This window comes from Paroedura picta, chromosome 14 (assembly GCF_049243985.1).
Source record: "Paroedura picta isolate Pp20150507F chromosome 14, Ppicta_v3.0, whole genome shotgun sequence".
NCBI classification, from domain to species: domain Eukaryota; kingdom Metazoa; phylum Chordata; class Lepidosauria; order Squamata; family Gekkonidae; genus Paroedura; species Paroedura picta.
The window spans coordinates 23123161-23139834 of NC_135382.1; the positions used below are offsets into that span (position 1 = coordinate 23123161).

A 16674-nucleotide genomic window follows, 5' to 3' on the forward strand; every position below is an offset into this window, starting at 1 on the left:
GGTTTGCAGTCACCCCCAGTTTATAGATTAGCCTGTGGGTAGTTTAGCGATAACCCCAATTGATAATACTCTGTTTACTACCAGGGCAAGGACACCTTTGTTTGCCTCAATCATGTTGAAGATGCTTCCATCCACTGGGAATTGTTCTTACGCTGACAGTGAAATCTAGGAATTCTGGAAAAGTGAGGTTTGAAAACCAGATAACTACACTGTCATTTGTAGCCACACACACAAAAGGCAGGATGCTGGCTGGGTTGCATATGCATATCCTATGAATATCAGAAATTTGCAGCTACTGCTTTTCTAAGGCTGCCTAAACATTAGCAATCTCTGCTTCTCAGCATTTTTGGCTAAGATCAAATGCAGTGTAACAATCTCTGATTTCTAATAGTTGTAGAAATGCATATGAAAACACCCCCCCCCCAAAAAAAAGGTGTTATTACCCGTCAAGCTCTCGGCAAGAAGCTGCCAGCTGAGCAGCTGTGAAGTAACAGAATATTCATGAACATTTTTAACAAAGAAAAAAGGGTAACAGGGTGGGGGAGAACAGTGCAGCTGTTGTAATAGAACTGAACAATTGGGCAAGGTGGAAAGCACCCCACATAGAGCCAGGGAGGAGGAGGAGAAGCTGAATATTGCTGGGGTGGGTGGGTGTACAAAGGTAGGGATGAAAGACAATGTGGGGAGGGGGATATTTCGCTGCTGGCCTAAGGACAGGTGAGTTCCTGTACAGTATCTGGGCAGGAGTGTGGAGAAGACTGAATTTCACACACTGGCTCATGGCAGACCTTTCTTTGCAGGTCTCCAGGATAAATATAACAGGAAGGTGAATTAGTCAGCTATTTAGCTCCGATTATAGCTCTGCACCCACAGAGCTATAACTGTCTTGGATCCTACATCCAAGGCAATGTGGAACAATTCTTCCCAGCGCCCAGGCGGGGGAAAGGAATCCAGCAAACCATTAACTACTCGGAGAACAATGAATTTTTTCCCCTTCTGGTTGGACAATCTATATTCAGCAAATGCAAAATTATCATCTCCACGATCAGCTCCCAGAGGCCTTTGCTTTCGAGGCCAAGCAATTTTCTTTTGATGTGTACCAGCTGGCTCTTTATGGCAGGAAGAAGCCCCGTCCCTGCATTTTTCTCACTTTGGCAACCGTCTCATTACTTCGTATTCCGACTCCTCCCAGAAACAAATTGACACTGTGCCGTTACTTTGGGGGCATTCTCACAGACTTGTCTTTTCCCCTCAAATATTTAAAGGTTTGTTTTTTTTTTTTAAACAAAGAATTGGCAGAAAGATATCAAAGGCAAGCTGTTTGAGACACAAAAACACAGAAGAGATGCTGTCATTTGGGATGACAAGATACTGCAAGGCCCCTTTTTCTGGCCTTGTGGGAACAGGCAGCGGTTTCAGAAAACGTGGAACAGGGAAACATCTCGCTTTGGCTGCTTTTTTCTCAGTAGGCTAAAAGACAGAACTTCCACGGTATTTTGGTCATCAGAGGTGCGTATTTGTTGCAGTGGGTAAAAGGAAGCAAAATGACAAACGAAACGGGAACTGCTACTTATCCCGGAGAGCTCCAAAAGACATTGCTGTCATCCTTTGGCCCTGAATAGAGTTGTCAAATTTCCCAAGCCTGGCTGTTATATTTTTCACAAGAGCCCTGTAAGCGGTCATTAAGACAACGGAAGCTTTTCCGGGCACAGGGATAAACAGGAGGACAAAGCTTCACCTGCTGGATGTCTACCTGCAAGGTTGCCATTAGAAGGTTCAGTAGCATGGCTCAGCATGAACCTACTTTGTATTGAGTCAGTTCACTGGTCTATCAAGGATGCTTTTAACAAGAAATGCTGGAGACTGAGCTGAGGAGCTCTGTGACTGAATCATGGCCCCATATTTAAGATAATATACAAAAAAAGGCATCTTGAATAGAAGTTCTTCACACAGTGGTCAGCTTAGATATTCTTTATTCCAATAGGTTCAGTTTTAATATTCTTAATTTCAGTTATACTCTCCAGTTGTGGTGTAGCAACAAGCCGCTGGTTCAGCTTGTTTTGATCATTCTTTTTCAGACACAGAAATCTTTATATAAAGGCATTGCCCTTCACTTGATCTTCCAGTGTTTAAGATCTATCAACACTGCCACCCAGAACTAATGATAAAGATAATTTTCTGGTTATTACAGAGTGAACTACTCTGGCCTGCTGTGGCTGGCTGGGTCTCTTCCCATCACCAACTGCGTTATCCTTTTGACTGGAGGTGCAGGGGATTGAAATGGGGAAACCTCTGCAAGCCACACAGATGCTCTACCATTGAGCTAAAGCTAGAGATTTGCTGTAGAGATAGGACTATGAAGTACTCAATCACTGTTTGAGACTTGTCATCACGGCTGGGTTGGGCATGTGACTGCTAAGCCAAGCTCTATGCTTCCCAATGTCTCTGGAACATGAAAAGAAAGGCAGTGGAGATGAGATACAAGAGGCCGATCAAAATCTGTCCCTGGGACAGGCCACCCAGGCAGTACTCCAGTAATCCCTGTTTGGGTCTAGGAAGGTCTGTGGTCCCTTGGCGCAGTTTGAGCACAACATAAAAACATCTAGAAGATCTTTGCTATATAAAAACACTTTGGAGGCCTCTTTGGTCCTACTCAAAAACATTTAAGACATCTCTGGGTTTCTTTGTTGTTCTGAAATAAAGCAGAATTCCAACTCACTCTGTCCCGAAAACATTTGACAACTGCATGTGCAACTGCCAGACCAGGTACTGGGGGGACTACCAAGACAGTGTGTCTTTTGTGATTGCCCTAGCTCAGAGTTTGGCAGCCACTGAAAAGCAGCTTTCATTTTTAAATGAACAAACAAACCACAAGATTCTAGTCCTGAAGATTGTGAAAATGGGTTTGAAAACATAGAATCATAGAATCATAGAGTTGGAAGGGGCCATACAGGCCATCTAGTCCAACCCCCTGCTCAACGCAGGATCAGCCCTAAAACATCCAAAAAAAGTGTGCATCCAACCTTTGCTTGAAGACTGCCAGTGAGGGGGAGCTCACCACCTCCTTAGGCAGCCTATTCCACTGCTGAACTACTCTTACTGTGAATTTTTCCCCCCTGATATCTAGCCTATATCGTTGTACTTGTAGTTTAAACCCATTACTGCGCGTCCTCTCCTCTGCAGCCAACAGAAACAGAATCCTGCCCTCCTCCAAGTGACAACCTTTCAAATACTTAAAGAGGGCTATCATGTCCCCTCTCAACCTCCTTTTCCCCAGGCTGAACATTCCCAAGTCCCTCAACCTATCTTCATAGGGCTTGGTCCCTTGTGGGCATTGCTTGATGAAGTCAGAAGGGACCCTAAGCAGCACAGGATTTCCCTGATCCATGGATTTGGCTTCTGTCCAAAGCTAAACAGAAATACTCACCTTTTTACAAATTTCATTTATTTTCATAAGGTTTTGGACTGGATTGGTACACGATGACCCACCATGCTACGGTCACCATAAGACTGGACTAGTGCAACATGCCCTCTATGGGGCGGCCCCTCTCCATCCTCTTACCTTGTTCCTCGGCAGCTTCTCAGAGCCCACGTCTCGCACCGGCTCCTGTTCTGGAGAGGCCTCGCTCTCCTTTTCGGAAGCCACGCGGTTGTCCAGCTCCTTCTCTCCCCCGCCTTCCCCTTTGAGCCGCGTCACTTCTTTGCTCAGCTGTTCGTTCTCGTTTAGGACTTCCTGCCTCTCCCGCTTGAGGCTGGTCAGCTCCTTGGTCAGGGTCTCCAGCTTCTGGCGCAGCTGGCGCACGTCCTCCCGGGCCTTGTTCCGCTCGGCACGCACCTTGCTCCACTTCTCCCTCCAGTTGGCCGTGCAATCCGACCACCACCGCATCGTCTTCTCCATCTGGGCGGCCCTCGCTCGGGCCTCCTCCAGTTCACGCAGGCGCAGCTCCTCACGGCTCTCCCAGTCGCCGTCAAGGCAGCTGGCACCCAGCAGAGGGAGCTGAGGTGGCCCAGGCGAGGGGGTGCCACCCTTCGGGGTGGGGGGCACAGACTCAGAGAGGCTCATCCTCTCAGGCTGAGGGCTTCCCAAGATGGTGAGGAGAGTGCTCTTAGAGAGCTGAGGCGATTCGGCCAACCGGGAACTCTGACTCATTTTTTCGTCTAGGTCAAGGTCGAGGTCAAGGTCTTGGGTAACGCCAACTGCGGCTGAATCGTCCATCAAGAGGCATGTGGTGAGGGATCTACAACCACCCTGGGCTCTTCAGTAAGAACCTTAAGAAAAAATCTCATGGGATTCTTTACGCATCACAGGCCTCACAGTCTTCCATCTCCAAAATTCATATCCGAAAAAAACCAGGCAGTCAAGAATCAGGATATCCTGTAGCCCTGAAAAGTACCAAAGGTGACAAGTCAGAGAAAGATAATTTAATTGCCTCAGAGCACGTGTCTTACTGAGTCACGTTTTAGGCAACCGTGGAAATCAGAAGATGCAAAGACCAGAATAAAAAGGAAATACCTGAATATGAATATGAATATTCGGGGAGAGGGAGGGAGGGAGATAGAGGGGGAGAAGAGAAAGGGAGACAGGGAGAGGAGAGACAGACAGACAGACAGACAGACAGACAGACAGAGACAGACAGAGAGAGACAGACAGAGAGAGAGAGACAGACAGAGAGAGACAGAGAGAGAGGTTACCTCATTCTGGGGTTCTGGGATGGAGGTACAGATATAAACCATAGCAAGAGGTAGAGTCCATGAAGGGGTAGATCTAGGGATGGCTAAGGATGAGGAGCTGGAGGAGCAAAGTTCCCAGGGAGGGATCTGTCTGCTATGTAGACAGAATGATAAGCATCTATGGAGGGCAAGTTCAAGGCATTCCATTGGGAATTATCCCCTCCCCCCCAAAAAAACTTCCATTGGACAATCTAATTACACAACACCGTTTTGCCTTTAACAAAAACAGCCATGGGAGGTGCCATGATATGGACTGGCGTCACAGCACTGGGGAAGGTAAGAGTTAACTCCCCCCTCCCCATCAGTTCACAGTGTCTGTCTGTCTCACTGCTTTTTGTTCTTAGGGAAAAAAAGAAACAAATTGCATGCTCCCTGTGCCATTTTTCTTTATACTGCGACTAAAAGCAACCTGGCCTTAGAGGCCAGCCAGTCCCATGTTCAAACACAAACCTCTGTTGAGGCTTTGCCAGTTTAGATCTTGGCAGACTTGCTGTTTGGGCTGAAGTCTGATATTTGGAGCACAAATATGCTAGACTATCTTTCTCTTCTTTCCTAACATAGTATAGAATTTAGGGTGTCAGATTAGGATCTGAGAGACCCAGGTCCAAATACCTACTCTGCCACGCAAGCTGGCTGGGTGACCTCATGCCAGGGTTTCCTAGCTTAACCTACGTCACGGGGTTGTGAGGATAAAATCTGATTAGTTTAGTTTTTTTTCCTGTCTATTGGCTGCTGTAAATTGTGATTTTCGTTTGTGGTTTTAAAATTGTATCCTAGATTCCTGCCCCATCTGTTTATATTGTAAGCTGCCTTTGAGTTCCGTAAAGTAGAAAGGTGGCTAATAAATGTTTTATAAAATTAAAAATGAAATGGATGAGAAAAGAATGGCGTTGTGAGCCACAATAGATAAAAATGTGAGCTGTGGTCCAAAGGCTTAAATAAAGAAAAGAAAAACCTCTTCGCCACTCTTTCCTTATCAGTGTTCCATCAGATTGAAGTATTGCACCAGGCTGAAGAAGGGCTTTTAAAAATTGCTATTCCATTACCTGACTAGCACCCGTTTGATGAGGTCACCGTTGCTTTAACCCTTGGTGACAAGGTTTGCAAGGCTAGTCCTCAGGAGCTGGCTGAAAAAGAATCCTCAACTGGCAAGTGTGGATCGGCTCTCATTTCAATCCTTTTAACCAGCAAGTTTCTCCAAAGAAGGAACTGGCTATGGACACAGGGTGTAAGGTGTTATTTTTGACTCTCCCTCAAACAGACTCTTAGAACTGGGCCTGGGATTTGTAGAAAGGAGATCAGCATAACTGGAGGAAAAGGGAAGGAGGGTTTAAATTTTTAGAATGGAAGAAAGAAAGAAAAAGGGGGGAAGGGGGGCAATTGGATCCAGGATACAAATAGAAACACACACTTGCAGAAGGAATTGGAAACCACAAAGCACAGGCTTTGGCCCACACGATTTCCACACTGGCCAAAAAGAAAACAGAGCACTCCCTCTCTGCTTTCTGTCTAAAATGAGGCAACAAGCAGTTGGAAGTTAAAGGGAGAATCGCAGGGGAAATTGTTTACTAACTTGAGGCAAAAATCTTTGTTAACCAAGATGGCAAACAGGCCCCATGGGGAGAAGCATCTTACATATAAGTGAACCTAAAGTTTCATCTCAGTGAGAAATGTACACTCGCAGGGAGAAAGCAAAATCTGCCTAACAAGACTAGCCGGAGACATGAAGGTCCATAAGCCCAGGATTGCAGGAAAAATTAGGATGCATGATTTGGTAGAATCACCCTCTCCCAGTGCCAATATCGAATTAAATCAAACAAGGCAGTCAAAAATTAAGAAACTGCCTCAGAATTACTGTCAAAAGGAACAGGAAGAAGGAGACAGTGATGGGGTGGGGGGCTTTAAAAAAGGGGGGACTGGGATCTTTATTTAGAATCCTGTTTCTAAACCACTCCTCCCTGCAAATAGGCTGGGGTAGTTTACAACAGTGAGACAAACACTGAAAACAATAAGCTCAATAAAACATAATAAAACGCAGTAAAATTATACAGGTGCTCCACCAACCACCACTGTCCAGCTGTTGTTTTTGAGTTGTTGCAGTGATGGAATATATCCCAGGCAGCGGGGACCTGAAGTTGGGGGAACAGAGGAGAGGAAGCCCCACACTTCTCATCTCTGAGCCACCCCCTAGCCAGCAGAGAACCTGCAACTTCTGAGGAGAAAAAGAGTCAACAACAAAAGGTTGACAAGCATCACAGGGTTGGGTTTTTTGTTTATTTTTTGGAGGAAGTGAGAATGCAGCTCACCTGAGAGAAAAATATTGATTTCAGGAAAGAAGGCCTGTGTACTCTTGGTAAGGAGCAGACAAGAGAGACAGTCTTGCTGGGAGGACAACAAAGAGTGTGTGCCAGGGGTGGGAGGGGGGCTGAAGTGGATACTGTGGTTTGACATGCCGGAACCTAAGAATGGGTGGCGGAGGCTAGGGCAGGGATAGTCAAACTGCGGCCCTCCAGATGTCCATGGACTACACTTCCCAGGAGCCCCTGCCAGCGAATGCTGGCAGGGGCTCCTGGGAATTGTAGTCCATGGACATCTGGAGAGCCGCAGTTTGACTACCCCTGGGCTAGGGGATAAAAGAGGACTGTGGAAAAAAAAGAAGCTCACCCAAGTCCTAGGGGCTCCCGGAAACGCCGGTGGAGCGAAGGAATGTGCACAGCCTGTCTGGATTATCACCGTTTCCATAAACACACAGTTCTTAGCATTGCACAGTTTCACAAGGTGGAGTGTCCGAGCTTTGGTTTTTGACCCGTGATGTGAAATTTTAAAGTTTTGCCCCCTCCCAACTGGACTTCGTTTGTTTGTTTGAAGAACTATTCCCTCCGCCAATCCTTAAAGGCTCCATTGATCCAGGGGATGGCGGGTTCCAGATCTCAACATCTTGACCATCTTGCGGGTTTGACCTCCAGTCCCCTGACCTGCTGGGCAACTTAGCTGTTTCTCACTAGCACAGATATCCACCGGCGGCCCTCTTGGCAGACTGAAGGTCATGTGAAAATCTACTTCCCCCCCCCCCTTCCTTCCCTCACTCACGGAGCCTGTCTGGCATTTATGTCCACCCACAGAGGCCAAAAAGACAAGGGAGCCTTTCCCAGACACGTCCTTCCCAACCCAAATTCTTTGGCTGCTTTCCCCTTCCACCCCCACGTTCCCGTCCAGAAGGCTCCCGCTCTTCAGTCAGGAAGGCCTGGACGGCCAGAGGCAAAGGCCTCCCCAAAGTAGCAGGGGGACCCTTCCAAGTCTCAGGAGGCTGAGAATTGAATGAGATCTTCACAGCCTCCTCAGTTCATACCCAGCTGTGCCTTACAGACTAGACTCCATACTGAATCCACAGGAGAAAAAGCCAGTTGGAGGGGATTGGGGATCTCTCGTATTCAGTCTGGCTGAAAAGGTGCTTAAAGGATTCTTGATCTGTATGGCCGTTTGACACAGCCGCATCGAGCGGCAAGCAGTGTGTGCAATCCGTTCTTAGTCTGAAAATAAATTGGTTCTGGGCTAATAATTGTCTTAGTCCATAGCAACACAATCCCGCAAGTACCTACATTCTACAATCCTGCCCAACCACAAAATCAGGTTCCGGAGCTGAAATTTGGCATCCTGATGGTTTCAGCTTTTGTTTAATTCCAAGTTTCTAGTCCTTCTGATTAGTTTGAAAGTGTGTGGTGGGGGGGGGGGGGAAGCTAGGCGAGATTCCAGAAGCCACTAAGTAGAAGGGCTCAGTATGGTAGTTAAAGTGCTGGATTAAGTTCTGGAAGATCCAAGTTCTCTGTTCCAATTCTAATGCCCCATTAACCTTATTGCCACCTCCTTCCCACAGTTCTAGGACTATGGAAGAGAGAGAAAAGTTATTCCAGTCCACTTTCTCCACCCCATCGCAAACAGCAGCCAGAAGAAGGGCTACTGCCTGTTATCGCCACGGGTAGTGCTTCCTCGTGGGGAAGGGCCTTACAGATCATCTTGCCCAAGGATGGCCAAACTGACTCTCCAGATGTCCATGGACTACAATTCCCATGAGCCCAACCATTAGAGCTGACCCTGGCCGACATTTTGACTTGCAAAGATCCGAAAAGGAAATCAATACCCATTTTCTGGCATTCAGACAAAAAATCGGTGATATCAACAATCCTCTGTCCCTAACATCAAGGGCCCTCTCTCCCACTAGACCAGGGGTAGTCAATCTGCTGGCAGGGGCTCATGGGAATTGTAGTCCATGGACATCTGGAGGGCCGCAGTTTGACTACCCCTGCACTAGACTATCTTTCAGAATGCTTCAGGGAGAAAGAGAAGAGTTGTTAAATGGGTGGGATGCGGGGAGGACATAAATCGCCAGAGCTGACATGGCAGGGCAGGGGGAGCTGCCAGGAGAATGGGAAACATTCTGTGCAGCAGATGGCTGTGGGGAGACATCCTGGCTGGATGGGAAAGTTTGAAAACACATCCACCATGCCTGCCAAAGACAGAGTCCAAAGGTTCTGTCATGCAATGCAAGAGGATTTCCTGCAGTGGCAAAAAAAGATGCTGGTTGTACCTTATGCGTCATCCAGTACTCCAGTGATGCTCCAAGAGGCAACAGTGAACAGAAATCAGGAGGAGGGGAATTAAAGAAAAACAAAAAAAGATGCTAGCATTTAAAATACAAGGTTGCACCGATTTCCATTTTCAAAGAGCGCCTCCCCTCCAAAACAAAAACAAAAAAAGTTGCTTGTCCTCAGTACCTGTGAGGGTTTTAAAAATTTTGTTTGCTGCTAAGTCACAGCCAAGTTGCACAACCCCATACGGTTTTCAAGGCAAGCAATGCTCAGGGATGGTTTGCCATTGCTTGCTTCTGTGTAGCAAACCTTGGCGATCTCTTATCCAAGAACTAATCAGGGCCAGCCTGACATGCTAAGCTCTTAATGGCTGTGGAGCCTCATGGTTTCAGAATCACCTCTCATAACAGCTTCACTCACCTGAGCAGGGGCTGGCTCTAGAGAGCCTGCAGGCAAAAGCAGCATGGTGAAATGCTTAAAGAGCGAGACAGTCTTTTGCACAGGGATGATGTCTTGCATAGTAGTGGTTAAAGAGCAGTGGACTCTAATCTGGGGAACCAGGTTAGATTCCCTGCTCCTCCACATGCAGCCAGCTGGGTGACCTTGGGCTGCTCACAGTTCTCTTAAAGCTGTTCTCTCAGACCAGTTCTCTTAGAGCCCCTCTTCTTCTACTTCTCTACGTTATGGGGATTAGTTATGGCGAGACTGCACCACTTGATCCCTGCACGAGGAGTGTGCACCCCCTCTATATCATTGGGCTACTGAATTAGGCATGCACCTGTCTCTCACTAAGAGCAGTCCGGAGGCTGCTATCCCTGTTCACCAGTGTGACGTGAGGTTGGGAGAGAGAAGGTGAGGCTGTCTCAAAAGGGGCTTTGCAAATCCAGACACGCCTGGCTGAAAAAGAGGGTTTGCATTCCCAGTCCAGCACCACCATGTTGCCTCCTGTCTACGGGCACAAATACTTAAGCTCGTTAAATAAATCAAACAAGACGGGAGGCCCTGCTCTCTCCAAGAGTTTGCTCTGGAGGCATGTCCCCTGGGAAGGGCTGAGCTGGTTAATACTTTTAGGATTTCCTGTTCAAAGTGGCTGCTCCGTGCAGGGTGGAGAGAACCAGGAGACAGCCAGAGCTTCACGGTGAGGAGAGATTTTATGCTTGGCCGTTGGATTCTGCCGTTCCACTGAACGAGTAATGATCAGCATCGGGTCACCCATTACAGCCTCTGCCCTGGGGATTTCTGACCTGCTAGAACAGGAGTGTTTCTGCCTCCTGCAAAACGCCAAGCTCATTGGAGGGAGCCAATGGCAGGAAACAGAAAGCATCTTTTCTGCAGCCTTTTGTCTGGGACAGACTACCCCAGAGGCCAATGTGTAAAAAGCATGTCTCCAAATCAGGCACTCCTGGAGGGCTTTTCAAGAAAGGAGCAGGAAGACTGAGGATAGCAGAATCTAGAGACCTGTTCACGCTTGTTTCGCAAAAATAACCTAGACAGGTTACTCGTTATGAAAAGTATTTAGAATCAAAGTCGATGGCCCTTTCCCCACACAGGGGTAGTCGCACTGCGGCCCTCCAGATGTCCATGGACTGCAATTCCCATGAGCCCCTGCCAGCTGCTCACATCTCTTTACCATATGCAGCTTCGTATATGGTACACTACAAAACACAAGTGGGAAAATAATGTATTAATTTGTCCAGGGCTGCAGAAAAGCATCCCTCTCAGATCTCAAACTGAGAACTACCGAATTTACTAACTAGTAAGACCCGCAGTGAGTGAGTGAAGCACCCATCTAGCACTTCTACAGTGATCCATTTGGGAACCAGGAAGGCGCGTTTGTGTGTGTGTGTGTGGGGGGGGGGGGATGCAGCTCTTCCTTTTGAGACGATTCCCCCAAGCATGGGCTTCATCCCAGAGCCACAGGAATCCCAACAGGGGAAGGAACCTTCTGTCCCTAATTGTTCACAGGCTTACCCATTCTCAAAGAGCTTTGCCCACATGAAAGAGTTCTGCTGCTAGCAGCCAGACACCAAGCAGACATACGGTGGGGTGGGGCAGAGGGGGGGGGGGTTGCCAATTTTCCACCAAATCTTTCGAAAGCTTACGCTGGCTGCTGCAGATAAATGCCACAACACTTCCAAAGACTGTCTATGGAATTTGGCCAATTGACAGCTGTACTGAATCTCCCCCAACCTCCTGACAACCTGGTTACAAGAAGGAGCTTCTTTTAAGATGGGACATAACAAGTCCCTCCCCTTAAAAGCCCGGCCTTTGTGGTTTCTCCTTTGCTGCTGGCTGCTGCAGCCTGCAACACTAGGCCTCTTTGAGACATATGGAAGAAGAAGAGCTGCTTTTTTGGACCCCGCTTTTTACTAATCATTTTTGTGTCTCCGCAGCAGGGGTGACCAAAACGGGAACTGCTGAAATTTCCTTTTACGCAACTAACAAAAGGCATTTTACTTTCCTTGTCCCTTGTATGCAGCTCCTCTTCCTTCCATGTGTGACAGCAGCTGTGAGACCACAGAATCCCCCTACCTAAGGATGCCAGTCTTCCCCCCACCTTTAGAGGTTTCCGCATAAGATCACCACAGACCAAGGTGCTGCAAACGCTGCCAGGGGCTCATGGGAATTGTAGTCCATGAACATCTGGAGGACCACAAGTTGACTACCCCTGCATTCACATTACCTGCTGTTCAACTGTTCTCAAGACCGGGACGGCAGGTCTTGAATTTGGGACTTCCTATGTGGAAAGCAGATGTCCTACCATTGAGCTGTGGCCATTCCCCCACAATCAGAGAAAGTGCAAAATCATGCAAGATAAGCAATCTGTGGGATCAGAAAAAGAAGCAGTTCTTGGTACATGATTTCCATTACCCCAAGACAGATTTTACTTTATTTTGTTTAGCATGGATGGCCCAGGCTGACCCTGTCTTGGCAGCTCTCAGGAAGTGGGGTCAGCCCTGAATTGCATTTGAATGGAAGACCACCAAGGAAGTCTAGGTCGCTCCATAGAGGCAGGTAATAGCAAGCCACCTTGAAAGCCTCTTGCTGGGAAACCCCCTGTTCAATCCATGGGTTTACGGGGGGTGGGGGACACAGACACCAGTAGTGGTGTGAGCTCTTTCTTAAGACCCCAGCAAGTACAAGCAGAACTGAGAACTCAATTGAAAATCCCTAGACCACCCCAAGGTATATACACAAGCCATACAATAGATCTTCCTGCCAGTGCATGCAATTAGTCAATTTCACTTTAAACTGACAGAGGAGATCAAGCCACACATCGGTCAATTTCGTGCTGGCTAGGATAAAACCTCCAGCTACACTTGTCACAAATCAGCTGTGTCTTATCATTCATTCATTCATTCATTCATTCATTCATTCATTCATTCATTCATTCATTCATTCATTCATTCATTCATTCATTCATTCCCTCCTCGAAGGCTCAGGGCGTTTTACATATAACTTTGAACTGTACAAGAAACGATCCATACATATAACTATAACAATTAATATTGACAGCATTAAAAGACACCGCCTAAGCCCCACTGATCGTTTCCTCTGCAGGCTGCTCAGTAGCCCAGCTCAGCCAAGACTGGAACGAAGCAGGCGTCTCTGCCACAAGCAGTGCTCCGTGCCAGACGGCTCTCGTTCTTCAAATGCCTCTGCCCCACCCGTCGTGCCCACGCTCCCTACACCATTCCACCTCTTCTCAGAGAGGTGGGAAAAAGCTGGAATGAAAGTCTTCGCGCCACAGCTTCTGGGAGCTGAGAAGAGCATTTTAAGCATTCGCAACCAGAGTGCAGCAGCCAGAGAATCTGCCAAACGGGAAAACAGCTCTGGGAAACCTTAATAGGAGGGTGCGGGACAGCCAGAATTGGATAAGTACAGGCCAGGATGGCTGGTCAGCCCACAGATGTCGAGAGCCTAATTGCTTAAAACTGGCTTTACTGCCGCAAGGGGACAGAGCAGAAGGGCAAGAGAACCTGCCGCAGCAGGCACAGAATGCGATCAAGAGATCTTGCCCCAATAACCTGTCCCGTAGGTGAGGGCTGGTGCTGGAGGTTGGTTGCTAACCAAAGACCTGACAATGGACCAGGGGAGAAGGTCATGTCCGGATGCTTCTTCCTGATGTTCCCATCTTCCCATTTCAGCAGGGCACAAGAACAGAGCTGCGAACAGCACAAATGGTCCTGCCAGGGCTTGCAAACGGTTTAAGGACAGAGGCCCACAAGTGAGAGGTTGCCAAAGCGTGGCCTTCAGCAATTACAAGGGTAGCACCTCCTGCATCTTCCTTCTGTCCTTCCCCCAATGTTCACTGCATGCAGTCTCTCTTCAAGATCACAGAATCACAGAATCATAGAGTTGGAAGGGGCCATACAGGCCATCTAGTCCAACCCCCTGCTCAACGCAGGATCAGCCCAAAGCATCCTAAAGCATCCAAGGAAAGTGTGTATCCAACCTTTGCTTGAAGACTGCCAGTGAGGGGGAGCTCACCACCTCCCTAGGCAGCCTATTCCACTGCTGAACTGCTCTGACTGTGAAGATGTGGGAAGAATGTGCAGAAATGATTTCAAAAACTTTATTTCCATGGAAATGTAGAAAAAATGTAGAAAAACTTAAGGGACTCCAGTGTTTTCTCTTACTTGGGGATCTAACTCCAATAGCATTCTGGTATTTTGAATTCTAGTATCTTGTTGCTTAACTTAATTCTAGTATCTTATCCAAAAGGAGATCAGCCCGGACTGCTCTTTAGAAGGCCAGATCCTGAAGATTAAACTCAAATAGTTTGGCCACCTCATGAGAAGGAAGGATTCCCTGGAGAAGAGCCTAATGCTGGGAGCGATTGAGGGCAAAAGAAGAAGGGGACGACAGAGAAAGAGGTGGCTGGATGGAGTCACTGAAGCAGTAGGTGCAAACTTAAATGGACTCCAGGGAATGGCAGAGGACAGGAAGGCCTGGAGGGTCATTGTCCATGGGGTCGCGATGGATCAACTTTCTCTCACACTGCCTAACCTAACTCACAAGAGTGTGGTGAAGATAAAAAAGGAGAAGTGTGTATTCCTGGAGTTCCTCAGGGGAAGGGCAGTTTCCAACGTACTAGGCAGACAGACGGATGTACATGTGCTTAGTCAAAACGCCAGGGATCTGCAGTCCGCATGCTGCTTTGCACGGATAGCAGCCCAGTTCCGACGTGACGCGGGACCCGTGAAAACGCACAAAGCCCTGCCCCAATCCCATCCCAAGCTCGCAACGACCCTCCTCTCCCGCACCGCACAACCAGCCCGGGAGCAGGAAAGGGGCTCCTTCCTTCCCTAGGCGGCGCAGCCGAAGGAATCCGCCCTTCCCCTTCCCAGATTGGCCGGAAAAGTCTTCCCTCGGCAGCACGGATCCCCCAAGTCCGGACGCCTCATTGGCCAGCGCTGACTGCCACTCCGCCAGATCGCCAAGAGTGACCACCGCGAAAGTTTTCCTCCCCCCCCCCCGGCCCCGTCGGCTTGGAATGTCCCCCCCCCGCGCATAAGTGGGCCGGCCCGAATGAGCAAGCGGAGTTTCCGCTCCAAGAGCTGCAAAAAGCGATCTTCCCGTCTCGTTTGCGGGACTCCGGGATCCCCGACTGTCTCCGCCCCCTGCAGGCACCAAAGAAAGGAAAGTTCAGGGTTTCTTGGGGGGGGGGGGGAGGAATGATCCCCCCTCCCCCCCAGGTGTTAACCCCTTCTTCTCCTCCCCCTCCATGTCCAGCCAGACTCTGCTCCCTGGAATGCGGAGGCAGAGGCGGGAATGTCCCCTGCTGCTGGACGGGGAGGGCTCCCTTCGCTCCGTTAGCAAGCGGGATAGGACGGCGCTCCCCTCTCACCTCGCTGCCGGGGCCGGCTCCGGCCGCGGATTCCCCCCCGACGGGCGGGATCGGCTCCTCCGGGAGTCCCGCGGCGGCTGCTGCTGCTACGGCGTCGGCGTCAGACATCTGGAAGGGAGCCGCGGACTGCCGCCGCCGTCGCAACTGGCGAGAGGCGAACTTTGAGTCTCCTCCCCTTCTAAACTCGAGGGGGTCGTCAGGGGGAAGGCCCAGGCGCAGAAGCGGCTCGGAGGCGGCCCGGGAGCCTCCGGTCCTCGGGGCAGACGTGCCCCTCGGCGTGCAAACCCCTGCGGCGGACCTGTAGGGAGACTCTTGCTGCTCTTGAGGGCCGGTGGGTGGCCTTGGAGGCGATTACCCGGGAGTAAAGCTAGTGGAATCCTGACTTCCGAGGAAGCGTGTAAGGCTTGAGCAGTTGGCACCCGTGAGACTCAAAAGTGCTGTATTTTTTTTTTAAGTGAATTATTGAGTCATTTGCATTTTGTTTTGGAGGCTCGGCTGTCCCATCCACGTGTTTCCGAGGTGCTTCCTGAGGTCATGGGATAGGATTGCCCTGGAGAGCTCCCACCTGATTTTGGACTAGAGATGACAGTTCCCCTGCAGAAAATTGTTACCTGGGTTGTGGGGGTGGCTATGCCCTCATACCTGCTGGAGTCCCTTCTCCCCAAACCACGCCTCCCCAGCCTCCACCCCAAAAAATTCCCAACCCAGAGTTGGCATCTCTGCCTTGTAGTTTTGTGGTTTAATTTGTCAGACTGGGATCTGGAAGACTTGGGTTCAAATCCCTATGTGGTCATGGGTGACTTTTAGCCAGCCTCCCATTCCCAGCCTAGCCTACCTCACAGGGTTGCTGTGAGGAGACAAATGGACAGGGGAGAGCCATGGCTGCCACCCTTGGAGAAAAGATGGGAGGAAAACTTGAAAGACCTTCTTTGGTGGTCTCCTTTCCAGGGGCTGGCCCTGCTTAGCTTCCAAGATAGGGCTGTACCAGGCTGCCTTCCATCCCCTCGGGCTGCATTGCTGTGGGGGGGGGGGGGAAGAGATCGAACTACAAAACACATTTATGGTGTGTAGAGGTTAGAGTATCAGACTAGGTTCCAAGGGATGCAGGTTCAAATCCCTACTCTGCCATGGAAGCTTTCTGAGAAACCTTAGGCCAGTAGCACTCTCTTAGCCTACCGTATTTGGTTGTGAGGATAAAATGGAGGAGCAGAGAATGGACATAAGATGCTTTGGATCTCCAGTGTGGGTATCATTGAAGTAAAGAAATAGCATGTGTGAGACCAATAAGAGTCAATGGGCTGGCTATTTCCAAAAATATGTCCATGGGTTGATGTCTGTGTCCTTAGCAAAGGTGGAGTGATATATCTGGCAGTATTCTGGAAACAGCTGCTAACTGGTTTGGGGTGAAATGGCTTGTCTCTTTGGCTGAAATTTAGTGGGATGTTGTTTTCCTAGGAGGTTATTTACCTCCATGCCAAGAGAACTTCTAGCTACCTGTTTCCACAC

The 16674-nt window shown here is 49.0% G+C and overlaps 1 protein-coding gene across 2 annotated transcripts in view; it reads right to left on the bottom strand.

Annotated features, from left to right (window-relative positions):
* The window catches only part of CCDC102A (coiled-coil domain containing 102A), a 33050-nt gene extending 17541 nt beyond the window's left edge, over positions 1 to 15509 (bottom strand). The window contains exons 1-2 of one of the 2 annotated variants that reach the window (XM_077310020.1): positions 15169 to 15509; positions 3563 to 4383 (exon numbers count right to left, since the gene is read on the bottom strand). In XM_077310020.1, the coding sequence (XP_077166135.1) occupies positions 3563 to 4216 (654 nt within the window). In that variant the 5' untranslated portion in view covers positions 4217 to 4383; positions 15169 to 15509. Of the gene's footprint in view, positions 1 to 3562; positions 4384 to 7395; positions 7720 to 15168 lie in introns of those variants that run through there. The other variant, XM_077310021.1, reaches the window with a different exon arrangement.
* Positions 15510 to 16674: the final 1165 nt, after the last annotated feature.